Source organism: Phoca vitulina, unplaced genomic scaffold (genome assembly GCF_004348235.1).
Source record: "Phoca vitulina isolate PV1807 unplaced genomic scaffold, GSC_HSeal_1.0 scaffold13, whole genome shotgun sequence".
NCBI classification, from domain to species: domain Eukaryota; kingdom Metazoa; phylum Chordata; class Mammalia; order Carnivora; family Phocidae; genus Phoca; species Phoca vitulina.
In genome coordinates, this window is record NW_022589716.1 from 10,244,672 (window position 1) to 10,272,290 (window position 27,619).

The following is a 27,619-nucleotide window of genomic DNA, read 5'->3' on the forward strand; positions in this document are numbered from 1 at the left end:
TTACCAAAATGTGACAGAGACACGAAGTGAGCAAATGCTGTTGGAAAAATGGCACAACAGACCTGCTTGACGCAGGTTGCCACAGACCTTCCATTTGTAAAAAAACAGCATCTGTGAAGTGCAATAAAGCAATAAAACAAGGCACGCCTGTATTCAGATGGTTTTCCTCCTCACTGCCTTCAGGGCTCTGCTAACGTCACCTATCAAAAAGGCTTTTGGGGCGCCTGGGTGGCTCAGTTGGTTAAGCGACTGCCTTCGGCTCAGGTCATGGTCCTGGAGTCCCGGGATCGAGTCCCGCATCGGGCTCCCTGCTCGGCGGGGAGTCTGCTTCTCCCTCTGACCCTCCCCCCTCTCATGCTCTCTGTCTCTCATTCTCTCTCTCGCAAATAAATAAAATCTTAAAAAAAAAAAAAAAAAGGCTTTTGGTGACCACATTACCTAAAACAAGACCTCCCCTCAACATTACTCTCTGTCCTCTTTCTCTTCCTTATTCTCATTCATAGCTCTAATTACTACCTGATGTCCTATAGACTTAATTTATTTACTGACTCCCCAACCTCTGCCCCATTGTTAAGTCTCTAAGACAGCAGAGACTCTGGTCTGTTGATTGCTGTATACCTAGCACCTAGAACAGTGCCTAACACAGGAGTATTCAATCAATTGTAATACAATGGATGTGATTAAATGAAAAGGCATAAATACATACCCAGAATACATGTCATGGGGCAGGTTTCTTCCAGATTACTCAGAAACACTTCTTTTTTGTAGAACATTTTTGTGGGCTCATGTTCCGTCTCTTCTGGGTGAATGAAGATGGGGCCATAAAAATATGCGGCTCCATCTCGAACCCATACCTTTTCAATTCTTGGGGGAAAAATGGAGAAATTCCATTAAAACAGAATTCTGATCGGTTTCATTTTTTTTTTTTTTTTTTTAATTTATTTGACAGAGAGAGACACAGCGAGAGAGGGAACACAAGCAGGGGGAGTGGGAGAGGGAGAAGCAGGCTTCCTGCTGAGCAGGGAGCCTGATGTGGGGCTCGATAACAGGACCCTGGGATCATGACCTGAGCCGAAGGCAGACGCTTAACGACTGAGCCACCCAGGCGCCCCTGATCGGTTTCATTCTTGAAGGATTTATCTATCAGAAATTCTCTTAACCAAAAACTTAATGATATTTACTACTTAGAGGAGTTTTGTTGACTATTTTGACAATAAGACCATTTCCCTTTTCCCCCCTTTGAGCACAGGAGAAGACATTTGGAAAGGGAAACAGACACTGGCTATTCATCTGAGGGAAAAAACACACAATACCAAGGCATATGACTTAATAGTTTCAGCTAACCTCCAGGTTTTTTTTTTCCTGAAATCCTCATGATGAAAACAAAAAACAAAACTAAGCATCTGTCATCGGACTCATCAGCCGAATAAACACACAAACCATCCATATTTGGGGTCAGCTCACATGAGTCACAGATATTCCTTTAAGGCAATGGTTCATGACTTTTTGAGTGTCAAGGTATAATAAATAGCCCTTCACCCATTGAGAATCTGATGAGAGCCAGATACTATCTCCCTAGACAAAAATAAAAATGCATATCTGACTGCTCTGTCTTAGGTATTACATAATTCCTCATAACCACCCCCAGCAAGTTGGGATAATTAATGTCCCCATTGTCTTGTGGTTCCTGACATGAAGCAACATCCTCATCTCAGTTCATGGTTAACTCACCCTTTCAGTTCCTTAGGCCAACACACAGAAGTCACCCTTGACTCCTTTCTATCACTCTCTCTCTCTCTCTCGGACCCCACATCCCATTTATCAGGAATCCTATTAATTCAACCTTTCACAACAGGATCTGACTGCTGGCCTGAGCCAGCAATCATTATTGCCTGGATTATTGCAACAGCCTCCTAGCAGATCTCCTTGCTTCTCTTTGACCCTTTAAGTCTTATTTTTCTTTCTTTCTTTTTTTTTTTTTTTTAAAGATTTTACTTATTTATTTGACAGAGAGAGACACAGCAAGAGAGGGAACACAAGCAGGGGGAGTGAGAGAGGGAGAAGCAGGCTTCCCGCCGAGCAGGGAGCCCGATGCGGGGTTCGATCCCAGGACCCTGGGATCATGACCTGAGCTGAAGGCAGACGCCCAATGACTGAGCCACCCAGGCGCCCCTCTTATTTTTCTTTTTTTAAAGATTTTATTTATTTGTCAGAGAAAGAGAGAGAGAGAGAGCACAAGCAGGGGGAGTGGCAGAGGGAAAGAGAGAAGCAGGCTCCCCGCTGAGCAAGGAGCCCGATGCGGGACTGGATCCCAGGACCCTGGGATCACTACCTGAGCTGAAGGCAGATGCTTAACTGACTGAGCCACCCAAGTGCCCCAACCCTTTAGTCTATTCTCAGCAATCAGAAGGCAGAGCAATCCTGCTAAGAACTAATTCAGATATCACATCTATGCCTGAAAGAATCCAATGGGGGTGCCTGGGTGGCTCAGTCGGTTAAGCGTCTGCCTTCGGCTCAGGTCCTGATCCCAGTGTCCTGGGATCGAGTACCCCATTGGGCTCCCCGCTCAGCGGGGAGTCTGCTTCTCCCTCTGCCTGCCTCTCCCCCTGCCTGTGCTCTCTCTCTCAAATACAAAAATAAAATCTTTAAAATAAATAAATAAATAAATGAAAGAATCCAGTGGTACTCCCTTTAATTCAGTAAAAGCCCACGTGCCGACAATGGTCCCTGAGGTCCACCAGAGTGGCACTGTGTGCTGTGGCCCTCATGACCTAACTCAATGCACTGCTCACTCCCCCGGCAACAAACCATCCAAATCTGGACATGCCAGGCACACTTCTCTCTCAGGTCTTCATACTGGCTGTTCTCGCTTCCTGGAAAGCTTTCTCTCTGAATATTCACATTCCTCACTCCCTCAGTTTCTTCAAGTGTTAGCTCAACTATCAGCTCTCAGTGAGGCCTATATACACCACCCTACTTAAACTTCTGCACCTCCTCACTTTGACTGTGCACTCCTGATTCCCCATACTCTGATCGATTTTTTTCACAGCACATATCATGACCTAATGTTCTGTACCGTTTACTTATTCGCAATGTTTATTGTTTGTCTTCCCACTGCAACAAAGATCCATGGGACTAAGGATATTTGTCTGTTTTATTCACTAATGTATCCTCACTGCCTGGCAAATACTAGGTTTGCAATAAATGATTACTGAATGAAGAAAAAATGGAATGAGGAAACTGGAGCTCAGAAAAGTCAATCATTTGCCTAAGGACATGCAGCTAGCAGGGCTGGAACTCACGCCAAGACCCACAACTCTTAATCACTACCCTCTACTGCCCAGTCCCATACCTGACTCCTTCATTGCCGTTTTACGCCATGCAACTATACTTTCATTCATGTACTTGTTCAACAAATATCTGAGCCCTTACCATGTTTCATGCATCGTGCTTGGAGCAGGGAATACAAAAGTAAGCAAAAGGACAGGGCCCCTCCTCTCAGGGCATTTGCAGTCCGGTATGGAAACCCAACAGTAAAATAACCTGATACGTGCTCTGAGAGTAATGAGGAGACCTAATCCAGTCTGCAGGGGACAGGAAAGGCTTCCTTAAGGAAGTGCTATCTCAAATTTAAGCTAAAGGAGTTCATCATGTGAGGTAGGCAGGGAGATTTCTGGGTTGAGAATTCAGTAAATGGTAGGAGAAGAAAAGAAAACTTCACAGGAAGGATTTAAAGAAGGAAGTGTGGCTAGAGACCAAAGCAGGGCAAGTGTGTGTGAGGAAGCTGGGGAAGTTACAGGATTATGGGGAGGATGATGACTTTTGACTTCATCCTAAAGACTGATGAATTTCTACCCGCTCCAAATCTCTCAGACCCAACTGCATCCTCCCTGCTTCAGTACACCCACCTGCCCACGCGAGGGCGCACCAGGCCATGGGACTTGATGAAGACACAATCGCCAACCTTTAGCCACATGTCATTGTAACGGAGCTGCTCAAAGTAGTGGCAACCTGGTTCACCATTTGACATTTCCACAGGGACATCTTCTTTCTCCTGTGGTAAAGGAAACTGGTTGAAGATAGGCAGCTGACAATCAAGGAGTAGACAGAGGAGGTTAAGAAAAAGCTGACTTTCCTTCATATTAACTTAAAATAAAAAATAACTATAAACAGAAGTTTTGATGAAGGTCGGGGACAAGATTGGGGTACTGAAACCAAACTAAGTCCTATTAAATATTGTATTTATTTTAAATTTATACTTAAGTTTCATAAACTGTTACCCCCCCCCCACACACACACCCCATTCCCATAGCCTTCGGGGGAGGTGGGGGAGAGAAGCACCACAGAGGACACATCAGCATTCAGGAGCAGCCTCACTCACACACTGCTATAGAGGATAAGGAGCAAATTCTGCGCAAGCTTCCTCTTCATTACATTTACTGATCTCTCAATTTCTTAACATTAACAACTGATGGTTTTAAATGATAATTAAAAAAAATAAAAATAAAATTGTTATCATTTTGATTTATTCTGGAATGGAAAGAAATAGTATAGCCTCTGTGATATAAACACATACACTCTGTTTCTGAATAAATTACAAGGTCTGTCACCTCCTGGCTGCTGTGACACTGGGCAAATGACCTGACCTCTTAGGTCATCTGTAAAAGGAAGGCAGAGTGCACCCATCAGATGGAGCTGTTAGGAAGAAGCTCCAATGACACACTCCACAGTTAAATATGCAGAACAATGCCTGACTTATGAAAAGCACTTGAACACCCATTCGTTATTGTTGTTTTATAGTTTTGGCAAAAAAAAAAAAAGAAAAAGAAAGAAAAAGAAAAAGAAAAGGGGCGCCTGGGCGGCTCAGTCGGCTAAGGGTCTGCCTTCTGCTCAGGTCATGATCTCAGGGTCCTGAGCTCCGTGTTGGATTCTGTGCTCAGTGGGGTCTGCTTCTCCCTCTGCCTCTGTCCCTCCCCCTGCTCCTGCGAGTGCTCTCAAATAAATAAATAAAATCTTTAAAAAAAAAAAAAGAAAAAGAAAAAAAGTTCTGATCTGATGCAGAAAGTGGGCACACCATGAGGTGTTTTAAACATATTAACTCCAAAACACATAAAAGCTGAGGAAATTCCAGAACCCCAGTATTTTCTACTGCATCTCCCTGAGAATATCTGAAACTTCAAACTGAAAAGAAGAAAAATCTCCTTCAGAAGGTCCAAACATTTGCTTTGATCTGACTTCAAATGTGATATATAAATGGTCTCCTGGAAAATCCTTAAGAATGAGTGAGGTCGCACATATAATGGGTGAAGGGAATTTGCAGGAATGGGAACTTAGCCCCTGAAATTAAGAATAACTTTTTCTGGGCACCTGGGTGGCTCAGTTGTTTAAGCATCTGCCTTTGGCTCAGGTCATGATCCCGGGGTCCTGGGACTGAGCCCCACATCGGGCTCCCTGCTCAGCGGGGAATCTGCTTCTCCCTCTCCCTCTGCTCCCCCAACTTGTGTGCGCGCACGCTCTCTCTCTGTGTCAAATAATAAAATCTTAAAAAAAAAAAAAAAAAAGAGTAACTTTTTCTTTTAGGAATGGATTCTGTTCTGAAGTTCTTTTTTTTTAAAAGTAATCTCTCTGCCTTGAGAATGAGAGCTGCATGCTCTACCTGCTGAAGGTATTCCTTTAAAAAGTTCCAGGAAGGACTTGTTTCAGCCAGGCAGTATTAAAATAAAGATAAGAGACAAAAGAAAAAAAAAAACCCAAAACAAAACGGGTGCACAGAGAGGACCCTGGAGACTTATGAATTCTAATAAGAAATCTGCGTTAATTCTCATGTTGGCTTCCATTGGTATTTCTTATTCTTTCAAAATTCTCTATGATTCCCAGGAATACTGGTGAAATGTAAAAAATATCATGTTCTTTCCCAAGCTCCCTTTCTCTTGTAACACTGTTAGGACACTAAAATGTATTTCTTTTCTAAGACACGAAGAAGTCGATTTTTTCCAGTTTTTACATTAATAATTTAGAAGCTTTATCTTTTTTGACTATATAAAAGAAGTATATCTGTGGGCAACAATTCAAACATTAGAGCATGTAAAACTTAAAGGCAATCTTCTGTGATCCAACCCCAGAGATAAACACCTGGTTCAGCACACAGCAATTCTCCACACTGCTTTTACAGTCGTGTATGTAAACATACAGTTTTTGTTTTTAAATGTTTTATTTATTCATGAGAGTCAGAGAGAGAGAGGGAGAAGCAGGCTCCCTGCCTAGCAGGAAGCCCGATGCGGGGCTCGATCCCAGGACCCTAGGATCATGACCTGAGCCGAAGGCAGATGCTTAACCATCTGAGCCACCCAGGCGCCCCAGTTTTGGTTTTTTTGAATAATAATGGAACCACATCCCATTCTGCCACCTGTTAATTATGAGCATGCTCTTACCACGTGACTTGGACAACTTTCCATGTGCCATATATATAGACCTACCTCACTGTGCTTACTGGCCACAGAGTTTGCATGCTATGGATGTCTGACAATTTCCTCAACTCCTATTCATGGGCATTTGGGTCTGGCCAAGGGTTTTTGCTTTTACAAATAACACTGATGCCGTCCCTTGTGGAGAACCCTTTGGTGCACCTGAATATTGAGTTGGACCACATTTCCTGGTATCAAATGGCCAGGTCAAGGGGAATGCCACGGATGGGAAAGAAGTGTCCTTCCCCACACCCACACCAGGTGTTATCAGTATTAGCAATTCAAAACTCTTGCCAACCTGTCAGGCTTTTAAAAACTATTAGATTAACACATTTTCTAACTTTTGGGGGCTGTCTTCCCTCTATAAATGATCTATTTGGTCCTTTGCCTATTTTTCCAGTGTTACTTTTTCCCTAGATTTCTAAGAGCTTTTTGCAATAAAAAATGGTAGACTTTTCCCCCACTTTAATGGCTACTGGATTTTATATCATGTATAGAAAGGACCCATTCCAAGCTTATAAATAAAGAATATAGGTAAGTAATAGTAAATCTGCTTATGTTAGCAACAAGTACTCTGTTTCTTTCGTTTTGTTTTTGGGTTTTTTTTGGTATTATTACTTTTTGGAATGTGAAGTGAAAGAGTTCAGGTGGCTATTTTCCTCCTCCTTTTTTTTCTTTTTCAATGGCTACCAGTTTTTCCAGTATCATTTGATTCCATCCTCTCCTGCTGATTTAAAATACTACCTTTATATTCTGGATTTTAATTGCGAAAAGCCTATTCCTTCCACTGACTGGAATACCTCAATTTTTAATAAATATAAAATATATAGGGGCTCCCGGCTGGCTCAGTTGGAAGAGCATGCAACTCTTGATCTTGGGGTCATGAGTTCAAGCCCCATGGTGGATGTAGAGATTACTTACATAAATAAAACTTAAATATATATATATATATATATAAATACAATAACATCTGGCAGGACAAAGCACTTTGATTACTATTTTCCCCTTTCTTTTCCTGTGACTGTCGCATGTTTATTCTTTCATGAGAAAGCCAGAAAAATTTTGTCAAGTTCTTTTATTTTTTTATTTTTTTATTTTTAAAGATTTTATTTATTCATTTGAGACACAGAGATACAGAGGGAGAGAGCATGAGCAGGGAGAGAGGCAGAGGGAGAGGGAGAAGCAGGCTCCCCGCTCAGCCAGGAGCCCGATGTGGGGCTCGATCCCAGGACCCTGGGATCATGACCTGAGCCGAAGGCAGATGCTTAACCATCTGAGCCACCCAGGCGCCCCTCTTTTTATTTTTCTTCCAAGATTTTATTTATTTGAGAGAGAGAGCAAGCGAGTGTGCATGAGTAGGGGGAAGGGGCAGAGGGGGAGGGAGAAGCAGACTCCCTGCTGAGTAGGGAGCCCAATGCTCCATCCCAGGACCCTGAGATCACGACCCTGAACTGGAGTCAGACATTTAACCAACTGAGACACCCAGGCACCCCATTTTGTCAAGTTCTGAAAACAATTTATCCAAGTCTTTTATGTCCTTGAGTAGACTGTTTCTCTTTCCATAGGTTCCAAATATTCCTTTCAAGGTTATTTCTTAATGTATTTTGTTGTTAAGGTGAATCAGTTTCTTTCTACATGATTTTCCTAATAGTTGCTAAAGTATATTCAACATTTTTTTTTTAAGATTTTATTTATTTATTTTACAGAAAGAGTGAGACAGAGACAGAGCATGAGCAGGGAGCCTGATGCTGGGCTTGATCCCAGGACCCTGGGATCATGATCCGAGCAGAAGGCAGACGCTTAACCGACTGAGCCACCCAGGCGCCCTCAACATTTTCATCTTACTCTCAAAAGTCTTGTGAATTACTGTTTTGTTTATATAAGAAAGCTACTGACTCGTATATGGATTTTGAAATTCCTATTTGTTGAATTGTTTTTCAAACCTTTAGTTAATTGCTCCCCCATGATCTGCAAAAAAGGTTTTATCACTTTACTGTCATTATTTTTACTATTTTTGTCTTCATTGGCTACTTTCAGAAAAATATAGGTAATAGTAGAGCAAGCAGGCTTTAGGCATGAGAAACAAATATAACTTTAAAAAAATCACTTTGAGGAAATATCTGTCTAAAGACTTAAATAAATGAAGACAGTTACTGTACTTTATCAAATAATTTATCCTTTGATCTATTAATATAATGAAGTGTATTGCTGAATTTTCCTAATTTTGACCAACCCCTGCGTTTCTAGAATGAACTCCCACCTACTTGGTCATATTGTTCTTTTTTTTTTTTTAATATTTTATTTACTTATTTGACAAAGAGAGAGCGAGCGAGAAAGGGAACACAAGCAGGGGCAGAGGGAGAGGGAGAAGCAGGCTTCCCGCTGAGCAGGGAGTCTGATGTGGGGCTCGATCCCAGGACCCTGGGATCATGACCCGAGCCAAAGGCAGAGCCTTAACGACTAAGCCACCCAGGAGCCCCGGTCATACTGTTCTTAAATAACTAATTTGATTTCACTTATAAAAATACATTTTCTCTAAGTATTTTCTGCATCAATATTCATCAGTTAGACTGAACTGTAGCTTTTCTGTTTTAATTTTGTCAGGCTTTGGAATTAAGATTATTCTCATTTTGTAAAATAAACTGGGAAGTTTTCTTTGTTCTCCATGCTTTGAAATAATTTAAACAGTATTATAATTATAGGTCTCTTAAAGGGTTAAAAGAATTCACCCATGGAATTATCTGACCTGAGTACTCTGTGATTAGCTCTCAGAACATTTTTTAAAAATTCCTTCTTGCTGTTGTCCACTTACGTGTTACATCTCTTCTTGATTCTTCAGTAATTTATAGTGTCCTAGAAAATTATTTTGTTCAGGCTTTCAAATTTATTAACAGAAATGTACAAGTCTTTAAATTTCTTCCACATTTGTATGTCTGAGCTTAACTGCCTTCCTTTTTTATTAGGATAGTTGGTAGTTTATCTCGTTGGACTTGTTGAAGAATTAGCACTTGGATTTACTTTTAAATTCTATTTTTTAGTTCTACTGGTTTTCTAAGCATTAATTTCTGTCCTTCCTCTATAGTTCCCTTCTTTCTGTTTGGCTAAGGTTTTATGTTGTTGCTCTTTTTCATTCTTTTTTTTTTTTTTAAGATTTTATTTATTTATTTGACAGAGAGACACAGTGAGAGAGGGAACACAAGCAGGGGGAGTGGGAGAGGGAGAAGCAGGCTTCCCGCCGAGCAGGGAGCCCGATGTGGGGCTCGATCCCAGGACCCTGGGACCATGACCTGAGCCGAAGGCAGACGCTTAACGACTGAGCCACCCAGGCGCCCCTCTCTCTTTCATTCTGAACTTGAGTACTTTATTCATTTATTTTCTGGAATAGGTATTTTGAAATGTAAAATTCTTTTCCGTGTGGCTTTTAACTACATACCTTTTCCAAGTTAAAACTGTCTTCAGTTCGACTGTCCTCTGAGTTGTCTGTGTTCTTCTCGTCATCCCCTTTATCTGCATTTGCAAATACAGAGGCCACTCGGACCACAGGCAAGGGCACATCCCGAGGAACAAACCTCACTGAGCTGATGGGCATGGTCCACAGTTTAATTTTCTTAAAAGATTTGGTTTTGGCGGAATACCGTGATTCGCAGACAAAAACATCCTCATCTCGAAAGTTTTCTGGGCATAATTTAAAGTATTCCTGGGAGACGTAAGAATAAGATTATTAGGTGAATTTTCTGAAAACCAGTCAACCAAAAAAACCAAAACTACACATCAATCAAGCAAACAAATGTTAACCTGTTAAGACTTTCTGACAGTTAACAAATAGTAAATGGTTAGCAACGTACAAGCATCTCCCTGCTACAGAAGGGCCTTATTAAATATAAATACTTAGCTTACCAACTGCCCTTTTGAAAATATATTAGCATTTCATACAGCTATAATGTTCCTAAAAGCTTTGGGCAGGGCTCAATGTACCTATACCACATAGATACACAAAAAGTATACTTTATTATCCTAAAAAGCACACTGACAATTTTTAATGATCTTTCAGAAAATGTCATCCTCAAAAATTAGCCTGGCAATATAAAAAAATTTACACTAACTGCATATAGCTATATAGTGTAGGCAGCAAATGGTGGTCTTTCATCATCATGATCAGATTAATTTCCTCCCAAATCTTTATCCAATGCCATATAGACACAGCTTAAAAAAAAAAAAATCAAGGTTTAAAAAAGAGTGCTTAATTTATAAATACCAATTTTTTGTGTTTGTAAATTTTATTTTCATGGAATGATTTGTACTTTGGAGCCTAATGAGTTTCTTACCTTGACAAACATGACCACACATTTTCCTAGAATTTTACTAACGGGAACTTTATTGTAATAGTCACTCTTAAAAACTTCTTTTTCTAGAAATTTCCGTGTAGCCAGATGGAATGTTTCATTTGGCCGATAAAACCAACAGCCATACAACCATTTTTCACCTCAAAAACAAAAAGGGAGAGAGAGGGGAAATTACCATTAACAGAAATCACACATTCTTTGCAAAATGAGCAAATTCTCCATCCAGTCTGCCATGGCCTGAACCTAACAATGTGCTTTTTAGGCCACAGTTTCCTAAAATAGTTATCTTAGAAGAAATGATACTTTAAAGTAATGAAGTATAATGAGGCCTAAAAAATGCTACTTTCCCCCTCATATTAAAAAATGTATAATATATAGGATGAAGAAGGTGATGAGACCTGCCCTAGTCTGCTGGGCCCAGGACACACTTAAGACTGTGTGCTTATGCTAAGGACAGAGCATCTAAAGCATATCAAGGATGCATTTAGCACTCAGGCAAAGGGATACAAAGGTACTTCATGAGGAGCAGCTGAGGGAACTGGACTGCCTGGATCACATTTCTGTCTGCTCCTGGCTTCATTAACTCCTATTTGTTCTCCATGTCTTAAGTAAAAGGCAACTGTTCTAGGACGCCTTTTTGAAATCAAATTCTAAGCCAAGGCACATGTCACACTATAATAATTTCCTTTTTATTTGTGGTTTGTACCAGACTGGTTTTGCTAGGGGCAAAACACGAGCCTTCAGTCCTTGTGAGGCTCTGCCATCCTCCAGTTTGGCTTACTGTGTGTTTTAAAGAAACAGCAGTTGAGTGAATGAATCTCAACCTCACTTCAGGAAGTTGCGTTTCCTTTGACTCAACTGTGCCACTCATGGGCCCAAGAGTACTAGATCCTATTTTTTCATATAGCAGGTGCTTAATTCTATTTACCGATACACTGTAGAACGACTACTGTTGCAAGGCATAACATGTCTGAGTTACAATTTTCTTCCCTGAGGACTAAGGAGGAGTAAAATAGTCCCAGCTCACCAATCTGCCCTTTGATTTAAAACACACTTACCAGCAGAATCTTCCCACAGTCTTTCGATGCAGACGATGTGCGGCTGCAGGCTGGCCTCTGAGGGCTCCACATAGACGTAGTCTCCAACATGGTACATGCTGTTCTTAAAGCTGCAGTCCTGGCTGTACGTGCGGTGTAAGCCGGAGAGGCCTGCGGCGCCTGAGGAGTCTTCGCTCTTTTCAGCTTCTTCGGTGAAGACAAAAAGGTTCCCATTAATGGAATGTGGGAATCAGATGCAGGATTCAAACAACACATACTAATACATCTCATTCTTTCCTAGACCTTCAAGGGCAGGATTCAGGACAAACAGTATGATATCTGTATTCCCAAGAGCCTCTACTCAAACTTGCCTTTTTTGAGTTACAACCAACTGCCCTTAATTTAAGTAAATGCATAAATAGACAAATATCTACACAATAAAAATAACCATCTTAATAATATATGCTCAATGTAGTCGTTCTGGATGATAAAGAAAGGTATAAAGAAAACAGGTCACCTGTAAATCATGCAATCCTGGAAATGATCTCCTATGTACTTCTTTTCCATCTTAATGCCTCTGAAATTTCTCCCCCCTAACAGTTATTATATGGGTATGTCAAATGGAATCTTAGAATTGAAAAAATATGGAATATGTGTATCAAACAATATAATGTAAACTATATATGTCTACACTGAAGATACACTGAACAGGGGTGCCTGGCTGGCTCAGTCAGAAGAGCATACGACTCTTGATCTTGGGGTTGGGAGTTCGAGCCCCAGGTTGGGGATAGAGATTATTTAAAATAAATAAGTAAATAATAATAATAATAATAATAATAATGTACACTGAACAGTTTCTGAGATTAGTGCTTTTTCAACAAGACTTATTTTTACTAAATAATACTTTTTGATGGCTACTATGCAAGCCATCTTTTGCAAATACCATAGGATTTTTTTTAGATTTTATTTTTGAGTAATCTCTCCACTAAACGTGGGGCTTGGACTCACAACCCCGAGATCAAGAGTTGCACATTCCACCAACTGAGCTGGCCAGGTGCCCCAGGGTTTTGTGTTTTTGAGGATAAAGCTTTGCCCACATTTCCAATTATTTCCTTATGATAATTTTCTATAAATGCAACAGCTAGAAATAAGCATTTTATATTTTTTAAAAAAGATTTATTTATTTGAGCGAGATAGAGCTAGAGAGAGAGTGAGAGAGAGCACCAAGCAGGGGGGAGGAGCAGGCTTCCCGCTGAGCAGGGAGCTTGACATGGGGCTCAATCCCAGGATCCCGGGATCATGACCTGAGCCACAGACAGACCTTAACCGACTGAGCCACCTACGGGCCCCACATCATTTTTTACGTTTTGCCAAGTTTGGTGGAAAATGTCATCTAGTATTTGATTAGCCAAATAAATCCCTATAAGATATCAAAAGATTCACAAGGTTCTTGAGATCATATACCAGCAGGAACACTGTCAACTGAATGGAAAGAGACAGAGAATGTACAAAATCAGAGTGTTAGCTAAACCCCCAAAATTCTAGACAGGAAACAGGCTGCTAAAACTACTCAGCTGCAAACATCTGCTACCTTTCATGAAAAAGGGTGATGTAGAGGGCAGAGTGCTGAGCCACAGAGGACTATTTCTGGGACTCGGGACCTAATGACTCTGCCCAGCTGGATTTCAAGATGGCTTGGAACTCAAATGACCCCTTCCTCTCCATTTCTCCCTTTCTGAAGGAGAATGTCTCTCATCCCACTCTCGTGTTGTCACTATATTGTAGGAGCAAAGAACTTGTTTTTTAGTTTCACAGGTCCACAGATGGAGAGGAATTATGTCCCAGGAGGGATCATACCCAGAGCCCCACCCATATACACCCATTTAAATGATTTACATAATAAGATTTAGGACTTTTGAGCTCATAAAGCTGACATATTTAGATGAGATTTTGATACCTGGTAGGGAGGTGTTACTGCAACAAACACCTAAAAAACAGGGAAGCGACTTTGGAATTGGGCAAGAACAGAGACTGGAAGAATTTTTTTTTCCTTTGGAAACAACAAACTTTCTAAGAATTTTAAGAAGAGAAAAAGCCTCCATTGCTTTGAACAGACTATGGCAGAGAAACGGACATTAAAGACTTGGCAGGAGAAGGCACAGGTGCAAATGAAGAAAATGTTACTGGAAAGGAGATCCTCGTTATATAGTGGCAGAAAGCTTGGCAGAACTGTGCCCTGCAATCACTTGGATTCTGGGCCTCTTGGGTTGATCTCTTGGTTATCTTTCTACCTCTTTGTTTGTTGTTCTACTGCCTTGGAGATTTCTTCTTCATCTTCTAATCCTTCTCTAAATGTTTCCTTTCTGCCATCATTAAAAATTTTTTAAACTGAATCAATTTGACATAAAACAATGGGTCAACTTAAGTTATACAACCAGTTACTTTGATACATTTATATTTGTTGCCACTGTAGGGATATTTATCACAGCACTTACTCATGTAAGATACTGTGGTCTATCTTCATTCTAGTGTGCTTTAGCGCTCCATGGCTATTTACTACTCCTTACAAGTTTGTACCATTAAACACCATCCTCTTTTTGCTCCCACCCCCCTCTGCTATCATTGTTTTTAAACAGTTTCATTGAGATATGATTCCCACACCATACAATTCCCCTATTTAAAGTGTACAATTCAGTTTCTTGGTATGTTACTAATTTTTAAAAAATGGTAATACACTACATAAAATTTGCCATTTTTGGACCATTTTTAAGTAGATAATTCAGTGGCATTAATTACACTCATAATATTGTGCAATCATAACCACTATCTATTTACAAAACTTTTTCTTTATTTCAAACAGAAGCTCTGTACCTGTTAAGTACTAACTCATCTCTCCTCCCCATCAGGCCCTAGTAACCTCTATTCTACTTTCTGTCTCTGAATTTGCTACTCTGGGTCCCTTATATAAGTGGAACCATACAATATTTGTCCTTTCCTGTGTGGCTATTTCAGTTAGCGTGTTTTCAAGGTTCATCCATGTTGTAGCATGCATCACAACTTCATTACTTTTTATGGGTGAATAACAATCCACTGGGTGCATATACTACATTTTATTTATTCATTAGTTAATGGGCACTTTTCTGAAGAAATGTGATTTTTTTTTTTTTAAGTCATGTTATCTTCTCCCTGATAACCTCATTTAGGTAGTAACAGCACGGGAGCTATTTTAAAGATTTACAGCAGTTGAGGAAGGCTTAGGCCACTGCTGAGAGCAGCACTGCTTAAAAAGCTACTGAGTGCACTTGGGAGCAGGGGGTTTGGGGCCTGGCGTAAGCTGGTCCATGTCTGGTAAACTTTACTTACAAAAGAACACTGGAAATGACTGACTTACACAAAATTCCCTGCATCCTTCTTTTTTCTTTTGCAAGCCCATTTGGGGGCAAAATAGAAAATAAGATAACGTGTACATGTGTGTATGTGTGCGCTTTGAGTGGAGGACACTGATTATACCATGTCCATTTATGTGGGGAAATCAAATTCAGGAAACATTTTAGGAGCTTCTTTTGTTCTAGGTAATTATTACTCTAGATCTGAAAAGTGAAAAGAGAAATTCTTTATAAGAAATGGTTTTGCCCTATGTTGGATCAACAACACCCAGGCCTGTCAGACACAGACGGACCACGAGGAGGAAGTTCTATTTGTGTCTCACCACGGTCTGTCTCGGCCACACATATGCAGGCGCGCAGGCGCAGCCGTGGGTGAGTGAGGCCCTCTCTCTAGCACAGTGGCTTCCAGGAATTAAGGACACATCTCTGAGTACCGTCAAATGCCAATGGGCAATCTAAATCTGGCACTGGCTCCTCTTCAAAGGAGCACCGCCGGAAAACTAGAAGGAAAAATACTTACAATGAAAGACATACCTCTATGAAAATGGCTTCAAACTATGAAAAAAAAAGTCTAAAAACCACATCTTCCAAGAAATCCAGGAACAGTCCAATTCTACTTTGTAAACAAGTATGCAAGCAAGCAAACAAACCAGCGTATGAAAGAAAACTGGTTAATCTGGGAAGTGTTCCACAGAGAAACATTAAGCCCTTAAAGTCTGTATGAACCATCCTAAGCAAGCTCATTGGTGCTGTTAAATTTGCTGCATTCTACTTCACTAAAATGTGACATTATAGTATTTTCAGGTGTCACTACTTTTGGTCCACCAAAGCGGTCCAGGATCCAGATGTTGGTTAAACTCAACTTAGCAAAGAACCAATTATGGCTGGAAGGCCAGGTTTTCATCTCAGGGTGCTGGATGAGCAGTGAATGCCCGGCAAAGTCCATTTCCATTTCATTCACATTAGTAACAGTTCCTGACAGTATTATGTGAGCAGAGAGGGGACTTTGGGGATCAAATACATGCTTCCTGCAGAAGTTAGTCTATGCCAAACACATGGTCAGCATAGCATGTAGATTCTCCTGAGGGCTGCCTACCAACTGCTGCAGTGGGCTCAGGCAGAAGTAGGGCATGCTGCTGCCCACGCCCGGGGGCCCATCGCAGAGCGAGAAGACATCGACAAAGGCCTAGCCATGCACCGCCTCCTCTCTGGAGAGTGTGGCCAGTGCGCCCCAGTCACAGACATATGTCACGAAGTGGGCCACGTGCTCCGCGTCTTCGTGGGGCAGTGGCGCAGCGGTGCCCCAGTCCCGGTGATCCTGGCCGCCCCAGCCCCATGCCGGTGCCACCAGCAGCGCCACTGATGCCAGCGCTAACAGGCTGGCCATGACGGTGACCCCAGTGAGTCCAGAAATGATCAAATTTCTTTTCTTTTTTTTTTTTAAGATTTTATTTATTTGACAGAGAGCACAAGCAGAGGGAGCATCAGGCCGAGGGAGAGGCAGAAGCAGGCTTCCCGCTGAGCAAGGAGCCTGATGTGGGACTCGATCCCAGGACCCTGGGATCACGACCCGAGCTGAAGGCAGACGCTTAACGACTGAGCCACCCAGGTGTCCCTAAAATGACCAAATTTCTAATAAAAGTTCCCACTGTCAAAATATTTCTAAATTCTGGCAAGGGACTCAAAGTAACATTTTTGCATTGATAAAATGAAAATAAAAATTTCCTCCTAGTACTGTGGTTCAACCAAAATATCATCTACTCTGGACTGAGTCTGTAGGAGGAAAGCCATCTGGCAACATGACAGGCAGAACCCTGATGCATTCACTGCTGAGAATGCTCCCCAGGTGCAGACAGGCCCTGCAGGTTTTATCTGCCAATAGTATTTCGACCTGGTGAGCTCCCACACTTGTGAGCTAACTGACCGTTCCTGAAATGCTGGGGCAACAGCTGTGTCACACAGCACTTCCAATTTTTAACAGTCTGATGACCAAACCGATGATGATAAAAGCATTTCTATCTCAACATGGCCATTGTGAAAGAGTCAACATTTACAGACAGGATTCATCCCCACAGCAAGCTAGGAGAGCCAGAACTAGAACAGAGTATAACACGTCTTCATGTTTAATAAAATGAAAAGAAACCAACCTCTTTTTTCTTCTTCTCGTTTTAGTTTATCTTCCTCTAGTTCTTTTGGCAATTTTTCCTTTTTCTCTTTCTCCACATCATTATGCAAATGCTTTGTGGTATAGCTGAGTGCTGGTGAAAGCAGGATCTCTCCATTTTTGCAGAGTTCATCACGAATTTTAATAAAAAACTGCTGCAGTTCTACCGCGTCCTCGTAGATTTCGGAATCTGTCCTATAAGGGCATCAAGAGCACCCATTGACATACAAGCTGCTTCTTTCACACACCTCAGTTATATGTTTAACTCTACCCATGCTTCCACAACACGTTAATGGATGTAATGGTACTTCTGTACAGCAGGGTATCTCCTTGAACGTTTTAGAAGAGAATCTGAACTGTTACCTCGGCAAGCCTCATGCCCACCAGTTTCCTCTTCCTTAAGACTCACTCCTTGTACAGCTCATGTAAAAGAAAAGGCCTCATACGGTTTTCTGGGGAGAAACAAGGCTCAAGCATCCATTGATTCTGGCATTTTTTGGGGGGGGACTGTCACAATCAAGAACTACACTGAGGCTCCACACCACGACACTTACTTGTATCTAATCCTTGGATTAATTTTTACTTTCTCTTAACCGAGGGACTAACACATTATATAAACTATTGACAAAAGATTTAGGCAATATCCACTTTCTTCTTTTTGAATCTCTTGATCATACTTGCCTAGGCTGGTAGGCCCCAGCAAATATTTGACCCTAAACTGCAAAGTCATGAGGGCATCCATCCTATAACACTTATGGGCCTCAGAGTCAGTGTTCATGTTAGTTTCCCAGAAATGACTACATAATGCTGGGGAACCAGCAGAGGCAACATAAGTGAAAGATGGGGGAAAAATGATCTGCCACACTGAAAGCTTTTTAAAGGCTCTTTCCTCATTTACAGAATGAGAGGACAGGACTGGGCAAAATCAGCTTCAGAATTCAGACTGGAAGAAATTCTTTTATTATCTCTAATCCACTGTGGTCTGAGGATGGCTTAAACATAATTCCATTAACTAGGAATACCAGGGTCTGAAAAATATTCACAAAGTAACCACAGACAAAGTCTTAGAGCAGTTATGGACACATTCTGGTCAGGGGGGAGTGGCAAGCCCAGTCAGTCACCTGCTGATACCCACCACTAGAGCATCAAATTTTAGTGAAACCTCCAGAATGCTTCTCCCCATCAGCCAAAGTGAACTGGCAAACAATCTAAAAACACTGCCAATAACAACCTAAATGAATGTTTCTGGAAAGGTTTTAAAAATCTTTTCAGGTTACAGAAATGCTAATACTTACAGGAAAGCAATAAAAATAAAACTGGTCAAGGGAAGAAACTCCTCTATTATTTTGATGCCTGTTTTCTGAACAGAGATGTCTTAAGACTGTTCACTTGACATTAAAATTCATTTTATAACAGCTTACAATTTTAAGTATAAAATTAAAAGTGAAAACACACTTTTGGTAATCCCTGTTACAATGAAAGGGCAGATTCGTAATTCCATCAGGTCATGTTGTTTAGTAATGGAAGTTCTGTACACAGCCATTAAACATCTGACTTATCTTTCCTGTTTTATTTAAACAAAATAATATGAAGAATTTATTAATTAATCTGTGAGGCTCAGTGTTGCCTGCATGCATAAGAGCAAAAACTCAAGATGGAAAAAGAAAATAACTCTTAATTCCCCTTAGCTGTTGGGTAATCTTTATAAGGCAGACATCCAGTAGAATGAAATAATTAAGAGTACAGGAAGCTCTTAGTGCTTCCCTTGTCCTTGTCTTCCCGAGGGTCCCCCTTCCTGTAAGGCAGTCCGAGAACTGATTTCAGGAATGCTGCCAGCAGATTAGGAAAGCCAGTGGCTAGCTGGCATGAGTCAGTGCTGTGCTGTGACTGAATACTGCCGATGGACAAACCACTGTCCCCTGAATGAACTTTTCTAGGCCTCACTTTTCAGACTCCTATTCAGGGTGTGAGGTCCTAGGCGATGTTGAGTGGCAGTGGTGGATAGGGCTGAATGTGAAGAGGCATGAACACTGTTAAAGATCAAAATAGAAACCTAGTGCCTATGGACTTCATTAAATTCATGAACTTAGTATTTTTGAGATATCTATCCTCATTACTGACAAAACGGATAAAACGATGGTTTATCATTCACTAAACTGATGCATGTCCACCTCAGCAGCATGGGGTTATGCTTAAGTACCGTAAGCAGTCATAATACAACCTTCATTCACAAAGATAAAAAATGGCTTCCCTTAGTTTTTCAAGGCTCTGGGCACAAGAGTGAAACTCATCACTGCCTCATGTAAATAAATGCATCAAGACTCTACCTTCCGGGCTTCAAAAGCAAATCAGGTCAACAATGGAAAAATGAAAAGAGCTCATTTCCTACAGATACAAATCTGCTTATTTCCTAAAATAGACACATCATCTATATAAACTAGACAAAGTTGCTAATGATCTAAGAGACAAATGCACTTTTGGAAGACTCACAGAACTAACCCCAAGATGTAACGGGGGCGGGGCAGAGGTGGAGGAGAGGAGTGACTTTAGACTTAAGGACTATTTAAGAAAACTGAGAACAAAAATGAAGTCTAAGCTACATGAAAGAGGATTCGTATGTCTTGTCCACTGGTATATCCCAAGTATCTAGAACATGCTTATAACTGGTAGCCACTCAATTAACATTTGTTGAATAAGTGAAAATAAAGAATGCAAATTTTGACTGCAAGATGTCTCCCCATCTTTCTCTTCATTTCTAGCTCTGCTGTTGAACATTAAGGCCATTTCCTAAATGTGTCACTAAGGCGCCTCTCCAATCTGACCCAACCCCACCATCTCTTGAACACACCACATTCATTTCCTAACCCCGTGCCTTCACTCAAACCACTTGCCTTATCTACATCCCACCCATTCTCCCATTCCCCCCTGATACCTCAGGTCTTTTCAGAACTCTAGCACAGAGTTCCTACTCCTCCATCTTTACTACATATCAAGTTGTTGTGTTGTCTCACACCTGGAATTACCTCTCCCTAAGCACAGGTCCTAACCCAACTGTCGGACTTGGAGCTCTCAGACCACAGAGCACAAGCCTGATCATCTACGGCTAGGCTCCGTGACTAGCGTCTTGGTGCCTGGCTCTGCAGTGGGGGAACAAGAAGAGTAGCCCCACTTACTAGCTGTATGACTTTAGGCAACTTACTTCTGTCTGTGCACGTCTTCAAATGCAAAGTGGGAAGATTATCACCTAGAATGGCTATTATAAGAGTTAGAGATTATCTAGATAAAGTGTTTCGCATGGTGCTTTACAAAGAGCAGGTGCTTAATAGGAACAGCAAACGTTACTATTAATTTTTCTTTAAAGATCCAGAGCAAATGCAGGCTTCACCAGATTCCCCAGCTGGAATTACTCTACACCCACTGCCTAAAAGTCTCCTTTCAGCATGGTAGACTATAAACTCCAGGAAGGTAGGGTCTGTATCTTTAACTTTTTATATTCCCCCAAGTGACTCTAACAGCACACAGAAGACACACTGTAACTGCTAAACTAAAACTGTTTTAAGTCAATTATACCATTCTTGTGTGGCGAAGATATAACACAGATAAGAATTAAAAGGGAATTCAAGTTTGATGGAAATTTAAATTTGATTGCTTCTTTTAGTACATTTACTATCTGCAAAAGGCACTTAAAAGTGAGAAATCTGAGATTAAAAAAAAAAGAAGAAGCCTTTTTAGAAACTGGAAATGGTGATCAAATTTAAATTGGCTAACCTCAGATCAATAACTTAAGAGCTATTTTAATTTATTCAAAGCATGCTTGGATTGAACTCAAAGTTTAAAAAAAAAATCACATTACTATTTCTAATTATAAGCATTTCATCCTTTAAAAAAACATGTTCTGTAAAAGACTATAAGAGTTTATGCTTTTCAACAGATCTTCAAATTTGTCCTGTATTCCTTCTCACTGGCCCTGATCTAGATGATGCACTAGTCTGCTCTCCCCCACAGCATATGCTTGCTCTCTAGATGTTGTGGCAAGTAAGAACTCAAAACAGCACCCCACCAACTGTAACCATGTATCTAAGCTGAAACAGTGTATCAAAGCAGAATTTTCTTCTGTTTTGCATTAACTATCACACCTCCTCAAAAAGAAATAGCTTTGAAAACCTACCGATTCATCCTTCTTGCCCTTTCCAAGACTTCAAACATATGCTCTTGAAACAAATCGAGCCGCCGGTAGCGATTATTTTCAACATTCTTTCTAATTATGTCAAATGTAAGAGGAGGTTTGTTTGGGAAGCTGGGATCCACAGCAGGAATTTCTGCTAAGGAATCACTGTAGCATCTTCCTTCATCATCCTGATGACTCATGACTGACACAAAAAGATTGTGAATAAGTTCTTGAATCAGCAGGGTCACATTTGGGACATGAGAGTCCTCATCTCCCTCCAGGTCTCTCCGAGTTTCAAGCAGGACCTTGTGCAGGACAAGGGCATCTTTGTAGATCAAAGACTCAGGCTCATTGTATGTACAGGCATTGTTAAACATCATGACGAAGTCCTCAACCATGGAGTCTATATCTTGGTATTTGTTGGCCATCATGTGACTTCGAATTTTTTCCATGTCCATGGGCTTTTTAATGGTCAGATAGTAGTCAGGCAGCTCGGATCTAGACGGAAGCCTCAGAAATATGGCACTGAGGCGGCGACCCCTCTTATCAGTATAGTTCTTTACAGCTTCATAGACTTCATTTAGTTTCTGCTGCATTGGAGTCATGTATTTTGATTTTTTAGGAGAAATTCCACTCTTCCTACCTAAAAGAAGAGATTTAATGTTAAATGAATAAAATGAAATAAATGAACCCAAATTTGTATACAGCTGGTAAAGCATAATCATAAGAACGGGAGTACTCCAAGTGATTTGTAAAACAGTTTAATTAGCACTTCTCTAAGTGAAGTATATCTAGCTTATGGACAAAGAAAAAACTGGAAACAAATTTAAACTGTTTTCAGTAATCATATTTTTAGTGAGAGAGTAATAAGCATTATCACGTTGAGATAGTTGTGAAAAGTAGAATAAAGCAAATGAATAGTTATGTGACATTCTAATTCCATCACCTGTAACATCCTTGAGAACTGAGATTTTTTTAAAAAAGATTTTATTTATTGATCCGAGAGTGAGAGAGCGAGCATGAGTGGAGGGAGGGGCAGAGGGAGAGAGAGAAGGAGACTCCCCGATGAACAGGGAGCCTGATGAGGGGCTCAATCCCAGGACCCTGAGATCATGACCTGAGCCGAAGGCAAATGCTTAACCGACTGAGCTACCCAGGTGCCCCGAGAACTGAGATTTTTATCACAGGAGAAAAAGAGATCCAGATGTTGAAACAGAACACTGAATAAAAATCTTGTATCCGTAAATCTCAGTTAAGAGCATCAGTATGAACTTATGATGTATTTTATCTTTAAATATAATACAATCACACACAAAATTTCCTAGTTCTGTCCACTGAAAATCCTGGAAACAATGACCAATCCAGTAGCGGTATAACCCCACATAGTTTGACTATATTGACCATAATTCTGAAATACAGATTTCAAATACTAACACCAGTAGCTCCTTAGCAAATGGCTGACTCGCAGTTGGCACAAGATGAGCCTCATGTATCTTGAAACACAAGACAGTAAAGAATCTGTCAACGCCTTCTTACTGTGGTTATGTCAGTAGAACATAGCGGCCAGCCTGGGACAACAGGAGCATCAATAAGGACAACAACTGCAATGAGTTAAAACTCAGCAACACATCTAAATTTAGTAGTTCTTAATGATATATAAAAATGAACAAACGAACTGGGTAAATGTTGGAGGATACTGGTAAACCAATGCATTGCTTTGAAAACTGGCAAACAAAGGGGGGTAAGAATCTATCTTTTATCCTTTCAAAAAAACCCAAAACAAGACAAACAAGCAAAAATTGTACTACTGGGTAACCAAATATTGGATGAGGCAAAGTTTCTCTATACAGAAGTATTCCAGTTGGTAAATGAGCAAGGAATGATAAAATCAGACTACTGTTATTTTATACCTCTTTAATGAATTAATGGAGTCCGCATCAATAGCTGTTAACATTTGGGAGAAACGACAGCTGTTACAGGGCCACCCAATGGAAGACCATTCATCACCTCTGAAGTTGGTTTTTGTGCCAAAGGGAGGGGATGAAGATTAAATCTAATTTAAATCTGATCAAGGCTCTTGCTCCAACTACCAATTTAGAGGAAATACCAAGGACATTAGAACATGTAAACTATAGCAAAGGGATGCAATTGGCAAAGGAGGGGCCTGCTCTAGACTGTGAACAGAGGGCATAACAATCAAATATAAAGAATTTAACTAGGTCCTGATTTGAAGAAACCAACTGTAAAAATACATTTGTGAGATAAGCAGTAAATTTGAAAATTTGTCAGGTATTAGATGAAACTAAGAAACTGCTAATTTTGTTAGGTGTAATAATGATTCCATGGTTATTTAAGAAAATATCTGCATATTTAGAGATGCACACTGAACTATGTAGAAATGAAATGACATGACTGAATTTCCTTTAAAATAATTTAGAACAAAAAAAGAGAGAGAGAGGGCGCCTGGGTGGATCAGTCGTTAAGAGTCTGCCTTCGGCTCAGGTCATGATCCCAGGGTCCTGGGATGGAGTCCCACATCGGACTCCCTGCTCTGCGGGAGGCCTGCTTCTCCCTCTCCCACTCCCCCTGCTTGTGTTCCTGCTCTCGCTATGTCTCTGTCAAATAAATAAATAAAATCTTTAAAAAAAAAAAAAAAGAGAGAGAGAAAAGTGGATATGGGAAGTATGGCACAATCTTGAGAAATGCTGAGTAACTGGTACATACAGGGCTTTGTTGTACCATTCTTCATATATGTTTGAAACGTTTCATAACACCAGATAGAGAAATGAAAAGGAAATCAACATTACACATTAAAATTTCCTTTCCCTAAACTTTAAAAAATATATGTGTATTTATACATAGTTACTGTTAATTATCTATCATTTCCTAACTCAACTTACAAAATCACTTGTTTTTTAAAATCTTTTTAAATTTATTTTTCAATTTTGTAAAAAGATATATTTATTTTAGAGAGAGCATAGGCAAGTAGGGGGAGGGACAGAGGGAGAGAATCTCAAGCAGACCCCCCCCCCCCCGCCCTCCGCTGAGCACAGAGCCCAATGAAGCATGATTCCAGGACCCTAAGATTATGACTTGAGCTGCAACCAACAGTCAGATGCTCAACTGACTGAACCATCCAGGCACCCCTTAAATTTATTTCTTCAAAGTAATCTCTACACCCCATGTGGGGCTTGAACTCACAACCCCAAGATCAGGAGTTGCATGCTCCATTGACTGAGCCAGTCAGGCACCCCCTGGAATTAATTCTATTTTTAAAAGGCACTGTGTCCCTAAAAAGTAGAATAAAAGATTAACATTTCTGCAAACCTTCTGCATGCTTTTACAATTCTAAGAAAGGATAAATGCCTTAATGAGAAGGAATCATCACTTAGCAATAAATCATACCCCAAACTATTATAATATTCAGTTTACAGTCAATTCATATTAAAAAAAAAGGCAGGGTCTGTTTGTTTTCCCCCTTTCAGCAAATATAGTTCCAAAGAATATATAACAATACCATTGTAATTTGCTTGGTATTTATTCTATTTATATATTTTAAATAAGGCAGAAACCTCTTATTTAGTTCAATACTATTAACTGCTTTTGTTGTCTTTCCTATCCTCATAGTTCTAATAAAATCACCATCCACAGACCACACTCAAAAGACAAGGGAGTTAACTTACAGTACAGTGGCTGAGCATCTCTAATTTCTCAAATTCTGTCTAGGATCTGCAGCTGGGATTCACTTTTAATTCTAGTACTCAGCAAACAAACATACAAAAAACCGAATCTGCCGCTACACTCTTGCAGGCATAACATATAGAAAAAATATCTATTTTTACTACTTAATATTTACAAAATGTCCACAACATTTAGAGAGTAAACTAAACCTCTGACTTTATAATCTATTCCCCACATGCTTTCCACAGTTTAACTACTTAAAATACAGAGAGTGCTTGAGAGAAGGAAAAAACTCCCTGCTAGAGTGTGAGTTCAAACATATTCACCACTTAATTAGATATTATTTCAGTGAATTAGTACTCTATCCTTGACAGACTAAACTGAGTAACAAGCGTGAGGCTGCCTTACTCAGCTTGAGTTTGGGAGAAGCCACATCGTCATCATCAGGCAGCGGGCCCAGCTCTTTCCTTTTATCCTTGAGTAACTTCTCCAGGATGTGCGCATCGTTGTACACCTATATTCCATAAATATATTTAAAATTATTTTCTAAAAAACGTTCTATTGAAGTAGAACATGCATCTATAAAGAAGTTTTAAAAACACACATTAGCATAGTTGGGAACTAAAGACATAAAGCTTGAGATCACTAGAGAGCAACCAAATCGCATCTCTGCAGGGTGGGCCTCATCCTCAAATGGTTTGTTGTTTAAGCTTTCCAGGTGATTCTAATGTGCAGACATGCATGCTAAAGTTTGAGAACTACTGCAGCAGAATCACTGCAAGTTTTTACAGAAGTTCTAAAACATAATTACATGTGTTGCTTTCTTCGTAAATCTCTCTTCCACTGGACCCTCAAGGTAGCAAACTTAGCTCAATGGGAAATAAAAATTAAAAAGTATATGATAGTTGGACAGCAATACCTCAAATATTGTTAAATGGGATTTAATATCAGTCTGAATTCACAATCTGGCCTCTGATCTGTGAAAAGCAACAATCCCTGCTTAGGATCTCTCTCTGAAGACGGAGCCAAGGGTGGTAATACGTAGCCAAGAACAAGGTTACTCACCTAATGGCCCGTACAGCTACACCCCGCTATGATAGAGGGCTTGATCACAAGTACCCTCAGTGCCTACTTTACTTTGTAATAGCAAGAAGAAAGGAAATACATGATATTAAAGTTATTTTATTTCTGGAAGATTTAAAGTAGATAAAGGAAACTCGAAAAGGTATATGCACCTTCATCCATGTTCACTGCAGCATTACTTACCATAAAAAAGATACGGAAGCAACGTAAGTGTCCATCAATAGATGAATGGATAAACACACACACACACACACACACACGAATATTATTTAGCCATAAAAAAAGAATGAAATCTTGTCATTTGTGACAATACGGATGGACCATGAGGGCATTATGTTAGTTGAAATAAGTCAGAGAAAGACATACTATATCATCTCACGTATATGTATATTCTGAAAAACCAAAACCAAAACCAAAAAACCCAAGCTCACAGATAGAGAACAGATCAGTGGTTGCCAGATGCAGAGGGTAGGGAACGGGTGAAACAGATGAAGGGGGTCAAAAAGCGCAAACTTCTAGATATAAAATAAGTAAGTCACAAGGATATAATGTACAGCATGGTGACTATAGTTATTAATACTGTACTGCATATTTGAAAGTTGCTAAGAGAGTAGATCTTAAAAGTTTCATCACAAGAAAAAAAATTTTGTAACTATGCATGGTGGCAGATGTTAACTGGACTTATTGTGATCACAGTGCAACATGTATAAATATCAAATCATTATGTTGTACACTTGAAACTAATGTTACACGTCAATTATACTTCAATAAAAAAATAGATACAGAATATGAAACAGAAAAAATATCAAAGAAGGAAGAATGTATTATAGCTACACTGATAAGGAACTGAAAATCAAGATACTTCATAACAAAATCAATTACTTAGAGGTGCCTTTCTGAGAACATCCTGATTCTTATATAATCATACCATTTTGTGGACTATCCTTGGAGAAGTATGGCTATTGCGGGTAGTAACAATGAGCAAAGATTTTACTGTCACTGGCTTTCATTTGGGTGCTACGTGCTCTGCGTATGCTCTCTTGTTTAAATCCTACAATGGCCCTATCAGTATCTCGAGGGCACAGACAGGGAGAATGAGGCTCAGAAGAAGATAAATCACTCACACGGGAACTGGCAGAGCAGGATTCAAATACAGGATGTCAGCTTACAGAGAGTATGAACTTCTAACCTTTGCAATGGATTGCCGTGTTAACAATTAAGAAAAGACAAAGCTAATCACTGAGAAGAGCAACCTAAGGGAGGGCCTCTAGATCCGGTCTCTCAAAATGCATT

General features: G+C 40.2%; 1 protein-coding gene and 1 pseudogene across 21 annotated transcripts in view; both read right to left on the reverse strand.

Moving 5' to 3' along the window:
- PBRM1 (polybromo 1) overlaps positions 1-27,619 on the reverse strand; it is a 116,674-nt gene that overhangs the window by 29,563 nt on the left and 59,492 nt on the right. For 19 of the 21 annotated variants that reach the window (XM_032411439.1, XM_032411426.1, XM_032411435.1 and 16 more), the window contains 8 exons: positions 25,652-25,757; positions 21,563-22,205; positions 17,378-17,589; positions 11,866-12,051; positions 10,790-10,947; positions 9,898-10,161; positions 3,909-4,054; positions 707-864 (listed from right to left, as the gene is read on the reverse strand). In XM_032411439.1, coding sequence (XP_032267330.1) covers positions 707-864; positions 3,909-4,054; positions 9,898-10,161; positions 10,790-10,947; positions 11,866-12,051; positions 17,378-17,589; positions 21,563-22,205; positions 25,652-25,757 — 1,873 coding nt within the window. The remainder of the gene's footprint in view (positions 1-706; positions 865-3,908; positions 4,055-9,897; positions 10,162-10,789; positions 10,948-11,865; positions 12,052-17,377; positions 17,590-21,562; positions 22,206-25,651; positions 25,758-27,619) is intronic. The other 2 variants (XM_032411430.1, XM_032411444.1) reach the window with 1 other exon arrangement.
- LOC116636631 lies at positions 15,737-16,651 on the reverse strand (annotated as a pseudogene).